The sequence below is a fragment of the Corvus moneduloides genome, chromosome 14, assembly GCF_009650955.1.
Source record: "Corvus moneduloides isolate bCorMon1 chromosome 14, bCorMon1.pri, whole genome shotgun sequence".
Taxonomy (NCBI): Eukaryota; Metazoa; Chordata; class Aves; order Passeriformes; family Corvidae; genus Corvus; species Corvus moneduloides.
The window spans coordinates 12,228,059-12,248,303 of record NC_045489.1 but is presented as its reverse complement, the minus strand read 5'-3'; the positions used below and the strand labels follow the sequence as shown (position 1 = coordinate 12,248,303).

Genomic DNA, 20,245 nt, shown 5'->3' with positions numbered 1-20,245 from the left:
GTTATAGATGGGAGACACTGACCTAAGGTGCACCAGGATTGTCAAAGTTATCATGACCCATGCAGTAATTAATGGTTTCCCCTAAATTTCTACCTCTGGGCACAGTGGTGGTGAACAATGACACGAAAGGTCAGTTTCATTTGCTCTTTCATTAAGGAAAGGTTGCTTCCATCCTGTGGATTGCATGGAAATAAATCTTAAAATAGTTCCAAGTATACCCTAAAAGAGCAAAAACCAGAAAGCAAATCAATGACTTACATAATTTTTATTTTTTAAAAAGTACGGCCCTACAGAAGCACACAGTGATCTTGAATATGTCATCATGTTCATAAAGGACTGAAAACTATGAGCAGCTTCTTGCAGTTTGGACTTTTAAGCCAATCAGGGCAATGCCTCTTCCTGATACTTCAACATTGTATTAATAATAACAATAATAATAATAATAATATTGTTGACAGTTGCTAAGTTCTAGAAATAAGTTTATTTGAATAATATAATCTCTCTTGCAGTTCAAATGCCATTCATAGGGTGCTTGCATTTTTTGCAAATGTTTCCTTTTTTAGGTCATGAACTGAACAAAGAGATCATCAAATGGTGTGGGAGTTCAATACAAGGGCTGGCTCTTGACAATTAAAAAGGACTATTTTAGTTGTGATTGAGCACAAATCCATGTGACAGTTTTTAAATACCTTTTATGTGTTATCCCTCATGTAGCAGCTTAATTTGCACTTCCAAAGAACATCAGCAAATCTTTCCTGTTTCCTTAGAAAATGCTATTTTTGTGATCTTATTCCTGTAAGCCAAACTCGTTTTCTTCAGTAGTCCCTCAGGTCAAATACAGCAAAAGCAATACTTCCTCTAAGTAAATATCAGCATAATGCAGTTAGGCATCTTTTTTCATGTTTTAATAATATAAAAGTCTGGCAGAGTCCTGGTTTATTCCATGTATGTTAAGTAAACAGCCTATTTTGATAGCCTTTTTTACAATACAAAATCTTTGTGTACATTACTGGATAAAACCTCCCTTTTGAGATGGGAATGTGCTCAGGTGAGTGCTTCAGCCTTGCGTGGATTGATGGAACCAGGGGGAAAGGAAGGCATATGTGTTCTGTTGTAAGGGGTCAGGGAAAAACATTCTGATAATTCATAATGAGAAATCATCTTCAAACTAAGGTTCCTTTCTCCTTTTAAAATAATTATTGTTAAGAATTCTCCTCTCTGCTTTGACTGCTTATTAAGGCACAAGATACCAAATGCATTTCGTCCTTCAAAATTATGCCTATAAGCAGTTTTGAAACCCATTTGAATAGAGTTTGTACACTGATGTCCGGCAGTTCAGTGGGACTTCTCTCAAGACAGGTGTTTACTTACAGCACTTGAAGAATTAGTGGGAAAATGTGGACTTTTAGTTCAAAAAAGAAATCCCAGAGTTGATAATGTGCAGTACTGATTGTAACAAGTAGTCTTATGGACCTGAAATGTTTGTGTGCTGACTCTTGTGTTGGAGCAGAGCATGGTTTCGTACTGCTAAACAACATTTCTGCTTAGATTTCTTATTTGACTTGACAGATCCATGAAGGAATCCAGCCTCTGCCGACCCCGGAGGTTGGAGGGTGGGCTGGAAGGCCTGGCTCTCCAGCATGCTGGTACCCTGCTGGTAAAAGGTTTCTCATAATGAAATGCAACAGTGCTGAGCAGTGCTGGTGGTGAAACAGCAGCTGTGGGGAACATTGTGCCACTGTAGGTAATTTTATCCTTCACTTTTATTCACTGGAGTTTGCTCAGTAATCTAACTGCAGATGTCCTCATTAAGCAGAGAAAAACCTAATCCTGTTTTTGTATCTTGAAAACAGATTTGCCTCTGTGTTACCTTTCCTTGTGGGGTATTGCGCAGCAGCGTAGCCACTACTTAGGACATCCTCTCAGAACCAAAGAGAAACCCATTTCTTAAATGTGATTTGGACTGCAAGAGGCGCAGCAAACTCACTAATATTTCAAAGAAACCTCTCTATGAGAGAAGATTTATTGTTTGCTTGTTTTAAAGAAATGCCTGGATGTCTTCCCAACAGAAGAGAACGTATTATTTCCTCTTACAACACACTGCAATTTTAAAGCCGGTTAAGAGCAAACATACATCTCTCAGGGCTTCCTGCTGACAAGAAGGGAGTGTGCAGGGCATCCAGAGGGCAGGGATGGAACAGTGTGCAGAAGGGACACCAGACAGTATCACTTAACCATGAACAGCACATTTCTGTCTGCAAATGGTAAAGCTTTCCTAATCGTCCCTCTTCGAGAAGTTACTTTCTGCTCTGTGTTGTCTTCTGCTGTAAGCTGGGTCACTGCGCTTATTGGGAGCCAGAGAACAGATTTCTCAGGATGCTTTTTGCTATGTATCTAACCTAAATCCTCAGTTCAGCACAGCAAACCTGGAGTGACAATGGTGGTAAGAGCTGCATGGTGTTTCCTTTTCTGTGCTGGTTTCACTCTGGCCAGAAATAAATGTATTGCAACAGAGCAGTACAAAACCAACCCATGCTGGTTTATCTCATGCATGTGGAAACTCTCCCGTTTCCTTTACGAACACTGATCAATACCAGTCTTGAGATATGGCTGGAGGTCTCAGGCTTGTAGGTCTGTTTTCCAGAAGGATATTGCTTTTCTACAGGTGCCTGGGTTTCTCCTTTTCTACAGGGAAACCTCACCTCTAGTAACCATCTCTTCTCACTCCAGAGAGGAGCCTGGACCTTGCCCTGTACCTGGTGCAGAATCAAGCCCCTTGTGTTGCTTGAGCCATGGGTGGCTGCATGCAGTTTGCCATCCCAATCCGTCACTGGTAGCCAGGATGAATGTGGCCCTACAAAAACTGTTGGCCTTGCTGTAAGCAACTAGTAACATCTTTCCCATGACTTGGGCCACATGATTCGTAAGTCTCTCAGAAAGTTCCCTGAAACATGAGCCAACTTGTCTTTTAAAACTCTCATTACATTAAAAGAAAGAATCATCTTGCACTGCTGAGCAAGATGGTATCAAAAATATTTCATGGTTCTTGCTGCCAACCAATACAGATTTCTACCTTACAGCAGAAAGGACACAGAGCCTCAGTTTTTGATTAAAACAGCTCAGCTTTTCGTCAGTAAAAGCTGAAGTCCACAGAGCCAAATAAAATAAGGCCAGGTTCTTAGCTGGTTTAAACTGGATGAGCTCCATGTAGTGTCACTTGACCTGCACTGAATTTTACTTGCTGAATTTTGGCTGTTACATGACTTACCTTCTCTTACCAAGTAAGACATGCAGCAGGATTGCAAAGGATGTGTCTAAAGAGACATGTTGTTACTCTGCTCCTGTCCAGTTCCTGCAGATAGAAGTAGGATCCTGCTCATATACACATTTCTCAGGGTTTTTTTTCTCCTTTGGAGTCTGAATTTAGTTATGGTTTGCTGGTGGAGCATTTGTCCTAGTGGAGTGAGGATTTTATCTGTTTCTTTATTCTGGCAAGCTGTAAACCAAAATTCTAATACTCAGTAAACAAAACTGAGAAGCAGTTTGTTCTCAGTAAAATATTTTTGTGATAAGACAGTGGGAAGTAAATGGCATCTCCAAAGCACTGTGTTCTTCCCTTGGTGCTTTCAGTAATTTTAGAACTGCAGTCATGTAGCTGGGGAGGAAATTTTGGGGTTGCAAAAATTTGAACGAAAACCCCCAGTGAAACAGTTGTTGGTGATTTTGTCACGCTTCCACATTTAGTTCCTCTAAGAGAGCTGAATCATGAAGAAACGCCGAGAGCATTAATCACACTGGTATACACTTTTCAGCTATCTTTTGGCAGCCTTTTGAATGTCACAGCTAAAAATACTGAAAACACTCTAGGCTTAATGGGATTTGAGTTAAGAAAAAGGATAGCACAGAAAGAAAATCCTTAGAACAACGGGTTGTGCTATGGCTGTACTTGCAAAGGTCCCAACATGGGCAAGATAACAAGAGGACCGTTCACCTGAACTAGAGGTGCACCTCATCTAAAGGGGAGTCCTACAATGTACTCTGAAAAGTCATGACGGTTTTGAGGGACTTTTCTTTGTGATGGGAATATGAATGAACAAACCTTTTGTGGTGGGTTGATGTCGGCTGGATGCCAGGTGCTCACCAATCTGCTCTATCACTGCCTTCCTCAGCAGGACAGGATGGGGTGGAGAGAAGTAAGATGGGAAAAACCCACGGGTCAAGATAAAGACAGTTTAATAAAGCAAAAGCAAAGGATGCATATGGCAGTGAAAGAGAACAAAAGATTTATTCTCTACTTCCCATCAGCAGGCAATGTCCAGCCACTTTCCAGGAAGCAGGGCTTCAGTACACAGAGCAGTTGTTCTGGAAGACAGAAGTCATAATAATGAATGACATAGGGGCAGGCAGCAATCAGCATCTCTCAGACTCAGAACACCTCCTGATGCTTTAAGCTTAATAGCCCAAAGCTTAGGCTTGAATCAGCAGTTCATTTTAGGATATGGACCATGAAAACCTACAGAGAAAGTAGCAAGTAAATCCAATTTTTTTCCCACCTCTGCCTACTATTTTAGTGTTTTATGTGATTTCTGCCAGTTGTCTCCCCAAAGATATTAAAAGACTGAAACGTGAGAAAAGCATTGGAGGCACAGGCTGTGGTAATAAAACATATTTCTTCACTGATTTTACAGGCTGTTGTAAAGTTGTCCCCATGTGACTGTATTTACTCACTCCCAAGTCACACTTTTCTCTAGCATTGAACAGGAGTGGCCAGAAATAAACCCTACACTAAGCTCTTGTTCCTGCCTCCACTTTATGCAGAAGCATTGACTGTCCAGCACCCAGAAATTCAAACTCTTAGTGATGTCAAAGTGTGATTGGCTTTGCTTCAGCCTTCTCTGTTGTAGAAGATGAAAACAGGGGGAGCTGCCGTGTCTGCGGCGGGTGGGGACAGCAGGGACAGCCAGCAGCTGCGTGTTGCTCTCCGTGCCTGGGCGCTGCATCCTTTCAGGGATGCACTGCTTTTTTCCTAACGTGGCACTGGCGCACTGTAAACGATCCCTGGGGAATTAGTGAGGCAGGCACATTCCCTAGGTCTCCTGGAGCCTCCTGATTTTTCCTTCCCACCTAGGATTTGTCTCATGTATGCATTACTGCGTCTTGGGAGCAGTGCCCTGGTGCGAGAGGACGCAGACCGGCGGGGCACTGAAGAGGGCAGCGTCACAGGTCTAGATTGAGTTACCGAGGTAAACAGCAGGGAGTAGAAATCCCAATAAACTGGAATTGCTGGAACTGTACCTTCAAATCCTAACGTGGAGCTTAATTTTTGCTGGTTTGGGTTAGAACAGGGGCTGGGCGGGTTCACTCTTTGTTACCTGCCCGAGTTAAAGGCTGGAATAACGCTCGGTCCCCAGCATCCCTCTCCACTCCCTCCTGTCCCCAGGGACACCGAGGGGAGGACAGCTTTTGTTTCAAAAGGAGACAACTTTGCCATGCTGAGAGGAGATGGGGCGGCTGCTCTGCCTTCTCCGAGCCTGGCGGCTGCCTCACACAGCGCGCTGGGGCTAAGGTGGCCTTCCTGCCGACACCTCCTCTCCGAACACCTCACACCTCTCCTGGTAACTTACATCTGCGCTTCTAACACCCTACACTTCTCCTAACACCTTGCCTTTCCAAGGCGGGTCCTGCCCTGCCTGAGACAAGCATGACACTGATTACTTTGTGTTAATATACACTAACAGTATTCGGAAAGACTGAAAGGATCCCCAGCCCAAGCTGCCTCCAACCCCACCCTGCCCCCGCTGACCGGCCTGACCCCCGCCCCTGCTCCGGCCCGGGTTTTGCGCGTGCCTGCCGCGCGGGGTGGGCACGGCCCCACCAGGGCTGACCCCGCCCCGGGATAGCCCCGCCCCGGATAGCCCCACCCGGGATAGCCCCGCCCCGGGATGGCCCCGCCCCGGGATGGCCCCACCCGGGATAGCCCCGCCCCGGATGGCCCCACCAGGGCTGACCCCGCCCCGGGATAGCCCCGCCCCGGATGGCCCTAGCAGGGCTGACCCCGCCTCGGACTGGCCCCGCCCCGGGATAGCCCCGCCCCGGGATGGCCCCGCCCCGCCCCGGGATGGCCCCGCCCCGCCCCGGGATGGCCCCGCCCCGGGATGGCCCCGCCCCGCCCCGGGATAGCCCCGCCCCGGGATGGCCCCGCCCCGCCCCGGGATAGCCCCGCCCCGCCCCGGGATAGCCCCACCCCGCCCCGGGATGGCCCCGCCCCGCCCCGGGATAGCCCCGCCCCGCCCAGGGATGGCCCCGCCCCGGGATGGCCCCGCCCCGCCCCGGGATAGCCCCGCCCCGCCCCGGGATAGCCCCGCCCCGCCCCGGGATAGCCCCGCTCCCGCCCCGCGCCGCCGAGGGCAGGTAAGGGCTGTGGGGTTCCGCCGTGCCGGGCACAGCCCCGGTAAGCGGGGGGATGGCGGGAGCGCAGCCCCGGGCCGCGCTCGGTACGAGCGCTCCGTGTCCATTCCGTGTGCCGGGTTCAGCCGCCGGAGCGGACACACCGGTGCCTGCCGGACCTCGCTCGCCGGCCGGGCGGAGGTAGCGCTCCCCCCTGCCCCCCGCCCCTGGGCCGCGCCCGCGGGTCCCCGGAGGGGTCCGGGACCTCCTGTCCGGGCAGGGTCTGCCCGCGAGGGCTCCGTGCGCTGGGCACGGAGCGTGGGGTCGGAAAGGTGCACGGAGCAGCTGCCGGGCAGGACAGCGGGCAGGACACGGGGCCAGCCTCGGCGCCCGTGGCGGGGGCGGCAGTGCCGGTGGGGACGCGGGCTGTAGGTGCCCGTGTGCTCGGCGGCAGCGCTCGGGGTCGGGACAGCGCCTGGCACAGCCACAGTGCCGGCCGGCGGGGCCGAGGGCACAGAGGTGGCCGTGCCTTTCGCAGCTCTGCAGGTGACGGCTCGGGGCAGACCGGGCTGGCGGGGCCCTGCTTTGACATGGGGCATCACTCCCGTGGGTCTGGCCGGGACTTTGGGCTGTTTAAATAAAAGTGTATCTTATCTTGCGTTGATGAATTGCGTTATTAAATCCTCTTGCAGAGTGGCAGAGTGTTTTTGTCCCATCTATTAAAATTAAGTTTGTGAGGCAGGTGCCAGTTTTCAGAGGAGAGAGATCATAGAATCAGAATAATTTGGGTTGGAAGGGACCCTAAAGATCATCTAATTCCAGCCCCCCTGCTATGGGAAGGGACACCTTACACTAGACCAGGTTGCTCAAAGCCCCGTCCAATCTGGCCTTGAACACTTCCAGGGATGGGGCATCCACAACTTTCTCTGTAGCAAAAATCTGACATAAAAAACTTTTGAGAAAAGGAAAGTCCTAGAAAATAAGGGGTACTTTTGATGATTTATAATGTACTTTTTGTTATTGCTTCCCCACTTTGTATTCTAAATTATTTGTAAAAAACCTTGAACATGATGTGTCATTTTCCTGTGACTTCTGCTGTTTTGTCTGTATTTTCCTAGTCTCCCCTCTCCATCCTGGTTTTATTTACTTCCTTGTTCATGCTTCATTGTTGTAAATGCTTGGCATGGCAATAAAACCAGCATTTATTAATTTCTGCTCCCTTTGCAGCCATCTCTCCAGTGTGATCAGTGCTGTTGTATAAGCCATGGTAACCTATGGCCTATGACCTATTTGGTTCTTCTGCCTTTCTTGGATTGCTTTGGCAGTGAGTCATTTTCACATAAAATAGTTTGCAGTGGAGCTTATTCTCTCCAGTGATGCTATAGACCATTCTGGACCTCTGCATCTCTGCCCCTGGGGCATAGCACAGGGCATGGTCCAGACGGTGGAAATCTACTGACCTGCCCCTGTGAAACCTCTGTGAGGGTGTCAGCAGGCAGGGGCTAGTTGGTTCTGAGGGCTGAACCCATCTCCTTTACCTCCCTTCCCGTTCCACCTTTGGCAGAACATCTGAGAAACTCCACGTGGTGACCCAAGTTTCTGCTCTCCTGCACAATTCTGTAATTGAAGCGCAAACTTGTTTTTTTTCCTCCTGAACTCATAAATCATGTCCCTTTAATGGGCCTCCGTCCCTGGGAAAGGGGCAGCCCTTGCCACAGTATGGCACAACATGGACAAAGTGTTCATTGTACATCAGGCTCACTTTGATTCCATTTAAATCAATATTGTTATCTGCATTCAGAGATGTAGCAGGGGAGTGTGTGGGGGGAGAAAAACAAAGCAATAATCAATGTTTGCAACAAAGTTGGAAGGAGTACAAGGCTGTCCTTGGGTGTCAGCAGGCATCAGAGCCTGAGAAAAATAAGGGTTTGTTAGTGACACTTGATTCAAAACAGAGTTACTTTTTTTGCAAGTTAAACCTAATGGTGCCGTTGGTCTTGGAGGGCCAAACCAGATGGGATTAGAAATTCACCCAGGGAGGATTATGCTGGGAACTGCTCTGGGTGGCTGCTTGGCTGAGCCTCCATCACACTTCAGGAGGTTCAGCCCAAGCTGTTGCCTTCTTGCAGATGTGCAGCTCACAGGGCTGACACCGCAGAGCAGAGTCACCAGTGTGGAGTGTCCCTGGGCAGGCATCCTACCCTCTGCAGCATAACGTGCATTTTACACAACAGCATCATCATGCAGTTATGTCTGGGCAGAATGAGAGTTGTCACTGCTCATATAAAAGCTCCCAATCTTATTCAGCTTAAATACCTAGAAGTAAAACTACAATGCTCAACAGTTCAGGTGACCTTGTTATTTTTATCCAAAAAGTCTGTTTTCCCCACCTTCCTTCAAGATTTGCTAAGTGTTCATGTATCTGCACAGATGGAAGAAACACCTTGTCTGTGCAAGGAAGTGGTACCAGATGATCATCTGATACTGATTTTATTTTTAGTTATTTAATTAAATCAGTGTAATCTGTGTGTGGGTTTCTCATTTGAGTTTGCTTGAACTTTTATGCTAAGCTAAACTAAATGACAGGCCATGTCCATATGCAGATTTGTGCTAGTTTAAGCACAGCTGTTTATAGCTGTGCCTGTAGCTAATTAACCTACTGCAACTTTCTCCAGCAGAGAGAGCATAGTATGAGAACTGTGGCTTTGTGTTGAAATTACTGTAGCATCTGATTTACTTAATTATTAATTTCCTTGTGAATTGAGACTATCCATCTCTGGTAGTATTAGCCTCCTCACGGCTGTAGGTGTTGGATGTCATCCTTCACTGGACAGACTGAAATCTTTCACCTACTCAGAGCACTGCAGGGGACAGACAGTGGAAGCAGGTGCCTTTTTCCTTCTTGTGAGTAGCGAGTGCTGCCAGGACCTCCTGTCCCATTCGGGTCATCCAGCTCCTAGAGCATATACATGGCTGCAGTAGGTGAATTAATGACTGAGTCTGTGTTTGTATTGGAAACTGCATTGTTTCTGGAAGGAAAGTGGCCAGTTTTTAAAAAAATATTGCCATGTATGAATTTGTTTTCTCATGGAAAACAAGTGATGGAAAGCAGGTGATGTGGCAGCTTCAGCAATGGGCTTATTCTCCCTGGAACTTCCTTTCACTGTATGTCAGGGTGACAAAGTAAAACAGCTTTAGTTAAAATTTTAGTGTAGTGCATTTCTGTACTAGAACCAGGCCCAGCACAGACCAGTCCAGGCCTCAGCACGTGCTTGGGAATTAGAAGAGAAAAAGGTGTGGATCCCAGATCAGACATGGACTTGAGCATCATTTTTCTGCCCTTCCATAATGTGGGGGCTAACCCCAGCCTCTGGATGTAGCCCCTTTTTGTTTTGGCTTCAATAACTAGAAACTACAGATCAGGAGATTACTTCTTAGAGTGTTTCCACAACCCCTGTTCCCAGATGTTGGAGGGAATTATACCTTCCAGATATCTCAAAGAATGATGAGATGCACTCTGCTGTTTTACAGTTAACTCGGAACTAGAATGAAGGTATTTCAGAATCATCCAGGCGTGGCCGAGGCTTAAAAATAATCAGTGACCAGAAGGAAGGATCCCTCAGTATGCAAAGTTTCCTAAACAAACAGCACTGTTTTCCCTTGGGATTTATCACCATGCTGTGCCTCATGCCATTGAGCTCAGCAGGCAAGGAGTACAAAGGAGTTGGGCTCCGCATATTTTTAACTTCTCCACCATGTTACAAAACGAGGTGGTTTTAGCATTGTGTTTTTTTAAATAAAATGGCTTCTGATCCGGAGGGCTCCTGACCAGGATAGGTGTTGCAAGCTCACAATTATTGGGGCATAGCAAGCAGGGTCAGGAAAGCAATTTAAGACATGTCACCACTGCAGGCAAACATGGAGAAATTATGTTTGGAAGGAAACACAGCTGAGGTCAGCAAATATTTTTCTGGGTCAAAAATAAAAGCCAGAAGTTCTCATGGGTGGTTGCTTTTTTCTTCATCTTCCATTTCTGCAGTTTCTTTGTTTGAACTCAGCCAAAACTTATCTTCCACCTCCCATTTTTCATATTGAAAATATCTGGGTTCTGAGGATGAGTGAGTGACAAAGGGGGACAGGGGTGTAATTAATCTAAATACTTGCAGTGTTCTAGCTTTAAGCTGTTAATTGCTCAGTTTTAGATACCATATATTTATTTATTGTTGCCTTTTCAAGTATAACAGCTGAGAAGATGCTTTTAAGAGTACCCATCATACCATGTGGCATCTAGAAACCCTGCTAGCAGGACAGCTGGGTTCTTTAAAGCTGATATAACACGTCTGTTCTCCCTTGGCTGAGAGGGAAGCCTGGACACCAGGATGTTTCTCTGATGGAAATGTCGGTGCAGCAGAAGCGCAGCACGATGTCCATGAGAAGCCCTAAACTGGCTCACAGCTACGCTGTGGGGGTGAAGGCTTGTTCCAAACTAATACATAGGGAATGCAAATTCTTTTAGAACTAATTCTTTTGAGGACATAAGTGCAAATTTAGAGCAAACCTCAGCACAAGCTCCAGCCCCTACCCCAAAGCCAAGTGCATTTAGTGGAGGTGTGGGAGCTCTTCCCTCTTGCCTCCACCAAAGCTCTTGGGAGTGGAATGCCTGTGCTGGGAATGAACGGAGGCAGAGCAGGTCCGCCAGGATGGCAGAGCAAAGCCCCTGAAATACTGGCATCCTCTCTGGAGATGCAGCCATCGCTCTTCGCTGGGATATTAGGGGATTTCTTGGTGTCCCAGGTGGCTGTGCTTGTTTATTTGTGTTCTGGCAATCTACAGAATTACAATGAACTACATCCTGCAAACTCTGCAAATAGTTCCCACCTATGAAATAAACAGAACTCTCAAATATTTAGACTATAGCATTGGATTATCAGTTTATTACCACTAAAAGAACTTGTTGACCTTAAGGAGTCTGAGTCACACTTCTCCTCTGATGGATGTTTTTATTTTGGCAATGTTGGCTCTAGGAAATAATGATTAAGATTGAGAAGCTCAGTCTTTTGTTTACCCTAGGTGGTAACCGTAGGATGGTTCATTTAATTAAAAATGGTTAAAAGGAAGTAAATTGTGTGTAATGCAAATTCCACCCATGCAGTTCCTTGTTAGAAGGAGATGAGTAGAGTTCAGTGGAGATAATTATTCATGTGGTGGTTACATTGCATTGGGTGGAAATGTACAGGGGAGGAAAAATCCTTATGCATCCTTAACTGAACCTTTTGTAATGTCCTGGGTCTGGTCTTTGGAAGCCAAGGTATTTCTGAGGCTGAGTGCAAATAAGCAGAATTCACCCACTTCTGATGTGGTCAGTGGAGCATTTCCTCAGTTTTGCATTCCCCACGTGCACTGAATAGGGGAGTTTGCTCATTTTTTTGGCTTTGTGTTGTATTTTTGTTCTCAAATACCTTCTCCTGGCTGTTCCCAAGAGGCTGGGCTAGAGACCTGCTTGCTCTGATAAATTCCTGCAATTCCTCTGTGCCATCTCAGAGCCATTCTTGATCAATGGACATCCTTCACTAAAGCTGCCCAAGGGGAGGGGGAGGGAAGAGATTTTAATAAAACAGCAGAGATTTTCCATCATGCTGGACATTATTGGAAAGTGTGATGTGAAACAATGCCTTGATCTGAGAGAAACCACCCAGGGTTGTGCTCAGAATGAACTGAGCAGTAGTTTTTTGTTCTGGGATGCACACTGGAGTGGAGAGCCATCTCTAGGTCAGAGCTGCTCTCTTCTAGCTGCCCCTCGGGGCCTGCCAAAGCTGCCTTCAGTGGGGGTTATCAGCAACACGAGCTGTTCATCGTTCTGTCTGAGGTGGGAATGGCACACTGTGTCATGTATGGCCCTCACTGAATAGAGAAAAATATGTATAAAGTCTGTGAGCAGTTGAGTTTGAGTAATTCTGGCATTTATGCCTGGCATCACCAGAATTCGGCCTTGACATTTCCTGTGTGATGGTAACAGATGTGTTTAGATGTGGACTGCTCTGGGAGACCACAATTACCTACTTTGTTTGCAGTTATTCTTTATCTTATCAGCTGTCTCTCATCTGAAGGCCATTTCTGTGACTTAGCTGCTTAGGAGGTTTTTAGGTAGGAACAGTAGGCCTCCTTCTCTCATTTCTCTGTGACACATCAGACAAAATATCATTGCAGTCAGTGCAGTGGCAGCATTTTTAGTGGAATAGCTTTTCAGAAAGCAATTAAATACATTCTCTGCTCTTGTAGTTCACAGCTGTTCTTAGTCAGCAGAGGAGTAGACAGTTCAGAGCTGCAAGTGTTTATTGCAAATTATGAGAAAATAATGCACCGTGGAAAAGCTCACGTGATGCTGTGGAGCTTCAACAACTAAACAAAAGGCAGGTATTTTGTATATTTATTTCATTCCAGTGAGAGGAGAGATGTGAGCACAGAGAGGGGGAAAGAGGGTTGGTGGTGTGAGTGTGGCCACAGGCAGAATAGACCTGGGTAGGGGTGTCTGCTGTTCAGCCATGTGCCTTCCCAGTGGGATAGCCCTTGGCTGCCTTAGGAGCACTGTCCTACTTGCCAGCGATTTCATTCTTTAAGAGCAGTGTTTGTAAGCTTGTGCAGTACTGTTCCCATCTGTATTTTTGCACCTTGAGGGCTTGTCTGTGTAAAAGGGAGCATTTGGATCAGCTGAGCTGCCACAGGTCTAAGTGGGACTCACATCTGGCCCCCTCCTGCTGCAGCTGCCCCATCGCTCACAGCCGCCCAGTGACCGTGGCCAGCGCCGGCTGCAGCCAACACTGGGCACAAACACTGGGCACAAACTGGGACCACACCGCTCCCTCTGCGGCTGCAGCACCGGACTCCAGGCAGGGAAACACAGCCCAGCCCCATGGACAAGAGGGTTTATGCTGGTTTTCAGCCCATTCCTCCCAAAGAGAAAGACCATCCTACAGTTCGCTTTTTATTTTTACTCTCCTGGCAGAGGGCATCCATTAAACATCATAGTATTATGACAATGAGCATTATAATGCCTGTCAGTGGTTTGCCTGTAAAGTAATGATGGCAATGCCTCTGCATATTTCACTGACTGCAGAAGAGATCAGATGGGAGGAAGAATGGGGCTGGACTTTCCAGCGTGAGACAGAGAGGGGCACAGGGCTGATCATGGACTCTACACCTTTCTGGTGCTGTTAACTACAGCAGATCCTGGGAACTGCAGTATGACTGTGGGTGCCAGGACCACATCCATCATTCTTAATACAATGCTACTCTTGGTTTTGACCTGCCCTACAAGGGCTGTCTTGACTAATGAGGGTACTGGGAAGTGTCCATACATTGTAAAGCAAAAGGAGGTTATTTCCTTACATTGTGACATGATGTGGACAAAGAGGTAAGGACAGCAGCCTTTTCAGCTAGCTGCTATTTTCATCGGGCTATGAATAGTCTTGTGAGATCAGTATTATCTGTTCCAGGTTTTGTTATATTTTGCGTTAGGAGGTTTTCATATCTTTATTACATGGACCTATGTGCAGCTCCAGATCTAAAGGGTGAGGTGGGTCTAGATGGTCCTATGCTTACCTAGGTGATGGAATGGGGTCCTGACTACCAGTTTGTCAGGTTACAGTTCCTAAATTCCTCCTCCCTCTTTACGTGCCACTCGGTGTCTAGTCAATGAAATCTGCTTGGCCCATGGCGTATATTGTTAATCTGTGCACATCCCAGTGCTGAGGAAGATGTGCAGCATTTTGAAGGAAAGGTGCATGCTGAGAGATCAGAACCAAGACTGGAGTGCCCTGCAGATGGCCTACAGATAATTTGTGTCTGTAGGCAGATGTCAGCAAGAGCACTAAGCTGGTGCTGGGCATCTGAGCAGTGTGTGCTTGAATTAGTTATGCAGAGCATTAACATAGTTCTGTTTTGAGCTGGAGCTCAGTTAAACCTCCCAGAAATAAAATTAAAATGCAGCACAAAGAAGGTGTCAGCCCCTTCAGCATCTGCCTTTCCAAAAGGGGATGTTTCACACCTGCTAGGCCAAGCAAGCTTTTAATTTTCACCTGGTGAAACTATTTGAAAGAGAGTTACTTCAAAAAACCCAAACAGCTTCCGGAACAACAGCCTTCTCCACTACTTTTATTAGTAACCTTCTTGGCTTTTCTGCAGGTGATCAGAGCTCTCCACTCTCTGGGGGCTTGGCAGAGTCATCTGCTGTGCCCTGTGTGAAGGCTGGCATTGCCTGTCTCCCTCCTGGCTGCAGAGCTGCAGCTGGGCACAGCTTACACCAGCTCTCCTGGCACTGCAAAACCAGTCCCCCAGGTGAATATTCTGAAGGCTGCAGCTGTTGGGAAGAGCCTTTTTGCACCTGAACACTGCTAAGCAGTTCTGTAGTAATCTAGATCCAGGGCTGAGAAGGGTGTGAGGAATGAGCAAAGCTCCCTGAGTAACACCTGGAATGAGCAAACAACAAACTCCCTTTGTCTGGAAAGAGAAGCCATGGCTGTGACACAGGTCTGCAAAATGCACAATATGGAGCAGGTGAGTGCAGAGTGATCCTTACTGGGTTTTCTAATAAAATACTTGAGGATATCAAATGAAACAAGCAAGTGGCAGGTGAAAACAGATCAAGGGCAGATACTCTTGTGTTTAAAGTGTAGTGAAGCTGAGGGACTGTGAGGCTTTTGAGGATATTGCAAATGCTTAAAATTAATGTGAGTTCAGAAGGTAATTGGAAAAGCTGAAATGCAGGGACAGTGCCCCTGTTTTCAGGGCATCCCTGCCTGGTACCTTGCAGGAAGCCAGGGCGCAGGACAGCTCTGGCCATGTCCTGTTAGCCCTTGTTGAAAATAAACCGGTGCCTTACAGGGACCTTCAGTCCAGCTGTGTATGGCCTTCCCTGTATTTTTACATTGGACACTGACAGTCTGTTGGGGGATGAGATGCACACATGCCGGGGCTCTGTGTTTGACAAGCTGCACAGCAGTGTAATACACCATCACAGATCTTTTCTGGAGACTGAAGCATTGGCTTCTTCTTGGGGAGGTGGCCACAAGAAATCAAAAGCTATCACAGCAGGAGATGCAGCCAGTTTTGCCACATGGTGGGTTCTGCTGCTGATTGTCTCCACACCCGTTCCACACCCAGCTTTTGTCAACGTGGCTGGGCATGTGAGTTGATCTTTGTGATGTTCTCTTCCCCAGAGAGCAGTTAGAGGAGAGAAGGTCCTTTGGACATCCAGCATACTCCTCTGTTCAGATTTATGGTCTTTCCTGTAGGCATGATAATCCATTTTACCCATCTGCTGTGTTGTGACAGTGGCAGGACCCAGCAGGGCTCCCCCTGCTTTGGGGTGTTGTGGTGGTGCAGAATCTGAGGGCAGCCCAGGTTTGTTCTGCATGGTGGGACATGCCTTGGGCAGAAGCTGACTCTGCAGACACAATTCACTTTTTTATGACTCTCCATTTTGCTCCTGCCACCAGAGAGCAGTCCTGAGCTAGGAGGGGTCTCCCACTGGTCGGAGGGAAGGAGAGTGCAACTTTCTTTGTGCTTGTCACAGTTTGTCCAAAACCAGTTTACAACACCAGTAAGCTAAATAAAGTGCATGCCTGAAGAGGTCCCAGTCTGGGATAAAATCTGCCCCAGCACTGTGCAATGACTCCCACCATTGCCCTACAAAGCTGCATGGCTTTTGTGTTTCCCTTCCCAGCTGTTTGCAGAGGTGGCAAGGCCAGGGCTGGGCACTTTATATCTGTGTAAGACCCATGGGCTTTCCTATGGATCTGCTGATTTAGGTGTTTGTACTACATCACCTCTGTGGTGTCCAAACTGTCCATTAGCAAGGCTTTGAGAGGGGAGAGGATTATGTGTAATCTAACAGAGCAAATCCAAGCTGTGTGGCGCTGCTGCAGGAGTGTGGATTAAGCAATCAGGGGAATGGGTGATGGCTGGGCACAGAGCACTGTGCCTGCCTCATAACATTCTGTACCTGTCAGGTCATTCTTATCCTTAATCTCTTGTGCTTGCAGACCCATGTAAACAATTAGCACTCTCCCTTAATGCTCTGCACCTGAGTGGTTCATGGTGGGGTTCTCCTTTCGAGCCTCTGCACTGCCCAAGACACACATGGGGTGCCCATCAGAGGCTGCCCAGGCTCAGCTGCAGCAGGGACAGCCCCATGGCCATAGAGATGCAGATGGAGATCATTTCCCAGCCTTGTTTATTCCTGCAGGTCTGGGCCAACAGCTTTGCAGCACCTGACACTTCCAGCAAAACCTCCACCTCTGGTGGAGCGGTCTTCTGGACCAGCTCACTTTCCCACAGCAGGTGCATCAAGTGGTTTGATTTTTAACTATATAAAACAAAATAAGGACTTGGCTGCTTGGTTTCTGTTAACCTTTTCCTTCTAATGTGGCTATTCCAGTAAGATAAAACATTTTCATGTGAAAGAAAAAAAAAAGTCTCTTTACAAGTAGCCTTTTTCCCAAGAAGTAGCCTTTATTTTGAATTGACTGCCATACTGATGAATAAATATGAGTCTTCACTGAAAATATTTTCTGAAGTAGTTTCAGCCCACATGTCATGGGGTTTGTTAAAAATAAATAAAAGTTCTTGAGAAGCAAATACTGTGATATGTCCCTAGATGCCTTTTCAAAAATAGAATCTGTCCCAGAAAATTCTGTGAATGTCTTTGTAGAAGTAGGATTGGCCTGAGAACCAGAGAGAGTAGATGGAAACTAAGCATGGAAGAGCCACGCCAAGCTGGATGAAATGTAGTTTTAAACAGTAGAGATTCACCAGGACTTTTTATTGTTGTTTTTGTTTAAACTATTTAGAATGATATTGATAGTTTCTCAGATGATAAAGGCTATAATTGTAGTGTGACAAGCACAGCCCTTCTTGCCTAAAAGAAATAGGAAATGTTGTTTCCTTTCCTCCAACAATTTTTTACAAAAAAATAAGAGCTTTTATGATAATGCCATTCCTTTTATGAGCTTTTTCATGCAATGTTCTGTGGTATTTCTTTGTAAATACTACAGCCAAATGCCTGTTCTTTCTTTTAATGTGTTGTTACACCCTTACAAAAAAGGCAAACATTTGTGAATACGTATCATCCATAAAATAAGATAAATCTGTGAAATTATGTCAGATGAGCAAACTTCACCTGAAGCTCTGGTTCTCAGCTTTGCATGGGTCAGTTGATGGAAGAGATGCACCATGTAGAGGCAAAGAAGTGACAAAAATGATGAAAATACCAGCTTTGCGGAATCTGAAGGAGCTGTGGTTGGCTAACATGGAGGCTGAGGTGTCAAGCCCAGTGAGGGTGGTTGCAAAGGGATCATTCCTGTGCTAGCTAGGACGGGCTGACACCTATCAGGGAGGTCTGGGGTAGGCAATAGGAAGAGGTTTCTTGCTGACAGTGAAGCACTGAAATAGATGGCCTGAAAGGGCTGAGGTTGGTATCCTCAAAGGGTCAGACTAGAGAGTAAGGGTGATACAGGCTTTGGGGTTAGGGAATGGGCCTGATGACCTTCAGATCATGTCTGCCATGAAAATGGTAATGATCTGACTCCTAAGGCTGTGGCTTTGGAAGAAATAGCAAAGTGTCATGAAAACCACAATCACTTGAAAGGTTTGGAAACACTGGAAAAATTGAGTGAGCTAGAAACCGCCTACATGGGCAGGAGCAGAACTTTTGCTCCCTTGAAGGTGTGCCTTACTGCCCTCAAGTTGGCCAGGAGAGAGGAAAAGGAATAAAGTGGCAAGGCAACGCTTGATTTACCTTTCCTCCACGCCCTGCAGCCTCTGGCCATTTTCGCAGTCTTTTGAGACACAAAGTGATCTGCACCAGTAGTGTTTGAATAGCAAATACCAGTGCAGCATAAAGCAAAGGGCACACATATTAGAAGATGAGCAGCCCCTGGTATTTCATAGCATGACATGCAGCAGAAATGCTTGCAGGTTGCTGTTCTGTCATTTTCTGATTGCTTTACAAAGGTTGGCTGCCTATCCTTGGTCTCATTTAGGGCAGAAAGAAGTGAGGATAAGAATGGAGGTAAAAAGCAAGTAAGCAATTTGGTAATTTATATGCATATTTTGCTTGTAGCATGCTGAGTCAACTGTTTACCTGTTAGTAGGAAAGGGCTAAAATAAAACATTGTCTTGGTTAGGTTAATACCATGTGAGGAGCTCTAGGACAGGGAGGAAAGTAGGGCAGCTTGTTTTGGAACTTGTGCTGGAGAACAAATAAAAACCCCCAATGTACACACTCGGTTACCATATGTCACACGTATCATAAAAGGCATCTCGGTGCTATTTCTTTGCAGGGATGCTTGAACTCCACAGAGCAGAACTCCCTGTTGAGGAGAGCGCATGCCAGAGGTGCTGCGGGTGCCGGTGGTGAGATGAGCTTTCGTGCCTCTTGAGGCAGCTCCGGCGGGCGGCGGGAGCTCGCTCCTTGCCGTGCTTCCCTCGGTGATTGACGTTGGCATCCAGATCGCTGCAACTGTGCCTGAAGAAAAGCAAAGCAAAGGAGCCTAATTTCGCTGAGAGAATTTTCCTGGCAGGGGGAGGCATGCAGTGCAGAGAGACGTGCCAGCCAAGAGCCTGGAAGCGCAAGTGCAGGTGCTAAGGCGAGTTCCACCCAAGCCATGCTGTGGTGAATCCTTTCTCCTCAGCCACATCTTGCTCAGCACCAGGGCAGCTGCGAGGGGCTGCCCATGGCACTGCGGCAGCCTGGGCTGGATTAGTGCCTGCTCTGTCTTTGCTCCAGCCATCCGAAGAACTGAAGAAGATTGTAGGGAAGATGTTGGACTTGAGCTTCCTGACTGAAGAGGAGTATGAAAAGCTGATGAAGGTTCTGCAGAGAGATGCAGAGCTGAAGAAGAAGGATGGGGATCGCATCAGGTGAGAGAGCGTGTGATAGCAGCAGGATGTGAGCCTCCCTTGGGGAGACTTTTTCACTTCTCTGAGAGAGGAGCACGTGTGTGTCTGTGTGTGCGTGAACAAGGAGAGGTGCAGGTTGCAGCAGTGCTGTCCCTTTTGCTCAGATCCCGATAGATCTTTTCATTGTACCACTGCTTTCTCAGCCATCCTTCTGTCGCTGCTGTTGTTCCCTCTTTGCAGGAGTGGACTCTCCTTTTGAGTTAATCATCAGCCCTCAGAGATGCCAAGGGCAATCTCCCCTTTCCTGTTCTGGGGAGGAAAATGCTGATTTCTTGGTGGCAGAGGTCTGAGCAGGGGAGTAGCCGCTATCTTGTTTTACTCACTTGGTAGCACAGAAAGGCCACAGTGTGTTTTAGAATGAGATTTTACATCCCCTTCTCTGCTTTATGTCCCCCCATTGCTCTTTGAGGTGGATGTGTGTGCACCATCTATCATGCAGAGAGGGGTGATTAGAGGCTCCATGATCTGCCAGAGGTTTGCAGGGAGCCATTCCAGAGCCAGGGATTCTTGCTCAGTTCAGCTCCTTTGCCACTGGCCATCCTGGAGCTCAGGTCTGGTTGATCAGGATTGCTTGTTGCTGCTGTCACTTTTTAAATGCCAGCCATTAGACCATCTGGGCTGACAGTATGCACCAGGCTCAGGGATCTGGCAACGAATTCTCTACAGCAAGAAATTAGTAGCTCAGTGAGTGTGGGTGGCAGTGTGCCAGTTTACCCCAACTAAGGATGTGAGTCTTCGACTTGCTGTTGAGCCAAAAAAAGAGTAAGCCCTGTATAGGAAGGATGCTCAAAGCTTGAAAGGGGAGCAGGAAGCTTTGCTGCAGGTTCCTGGGAACCTGTGTGCCCTGGCCTCTGCTTGGAGGTGAGAGCTGGGGAAACAACTGGAAGCCAGAAGCTTGGAC

The 20,245-nt window shown here is 47.2% G+C and overlaps 2 protein-coding genes across 5 annotated transcripts in view; one reads left to right on the top strand and one right to left on the bottom strand.

Annotated features, from left to right (window-relative positions):
- VSIG1 (V-set and immunoglobulin domain containing 1) overlaps nucleotides 1-6,986 on the bottom strand; it is a 34,947-nt gene extending 27,961 nt beyond the window's left edge. Inside the window, exon 1 of the mRNA XM_032124233.1 lies at nucleotides 6,499-6,986. Coding sequence (XP_031980124.1) covers nucleotides 6,499-6,986 — 488 coding nt within the window. The remainder of the gene's footprint in view (nucleotides 1-6,498) is intronic.
- Nucleotides 6,366-20,245, top strand: part of LOC116450924 (synaptotagmin-like protein 2) — a 36,783-nt gene continuing 22,903 nt past the window's right edge. For 3 of the 4 annotated variants that reach the window (XM_032123911.1, XM_032123909.1, XM_032123912.1), the window contains exons 1-2: nucleotides 6,366-6,411; nucleotides 18,726-19,305. In XM_032123911.1, coding sequence (XP_031979802.1) covers nucleotides 19,205-19,305 — 101 coding nt within the window. In that variant the 5' untranslated portion in view covers nucleotides 6,366-6,411; nucleotides 18,726-19,204. Of the gene's footprint in view, nucleotides 6,412-14,582; nucleotides 14,941-18,725; nucleotides 19,306-20,245 lie in introns of those variants that run through there. The other variant, XM_032123910.1, reaches the window with a different exon arrangement.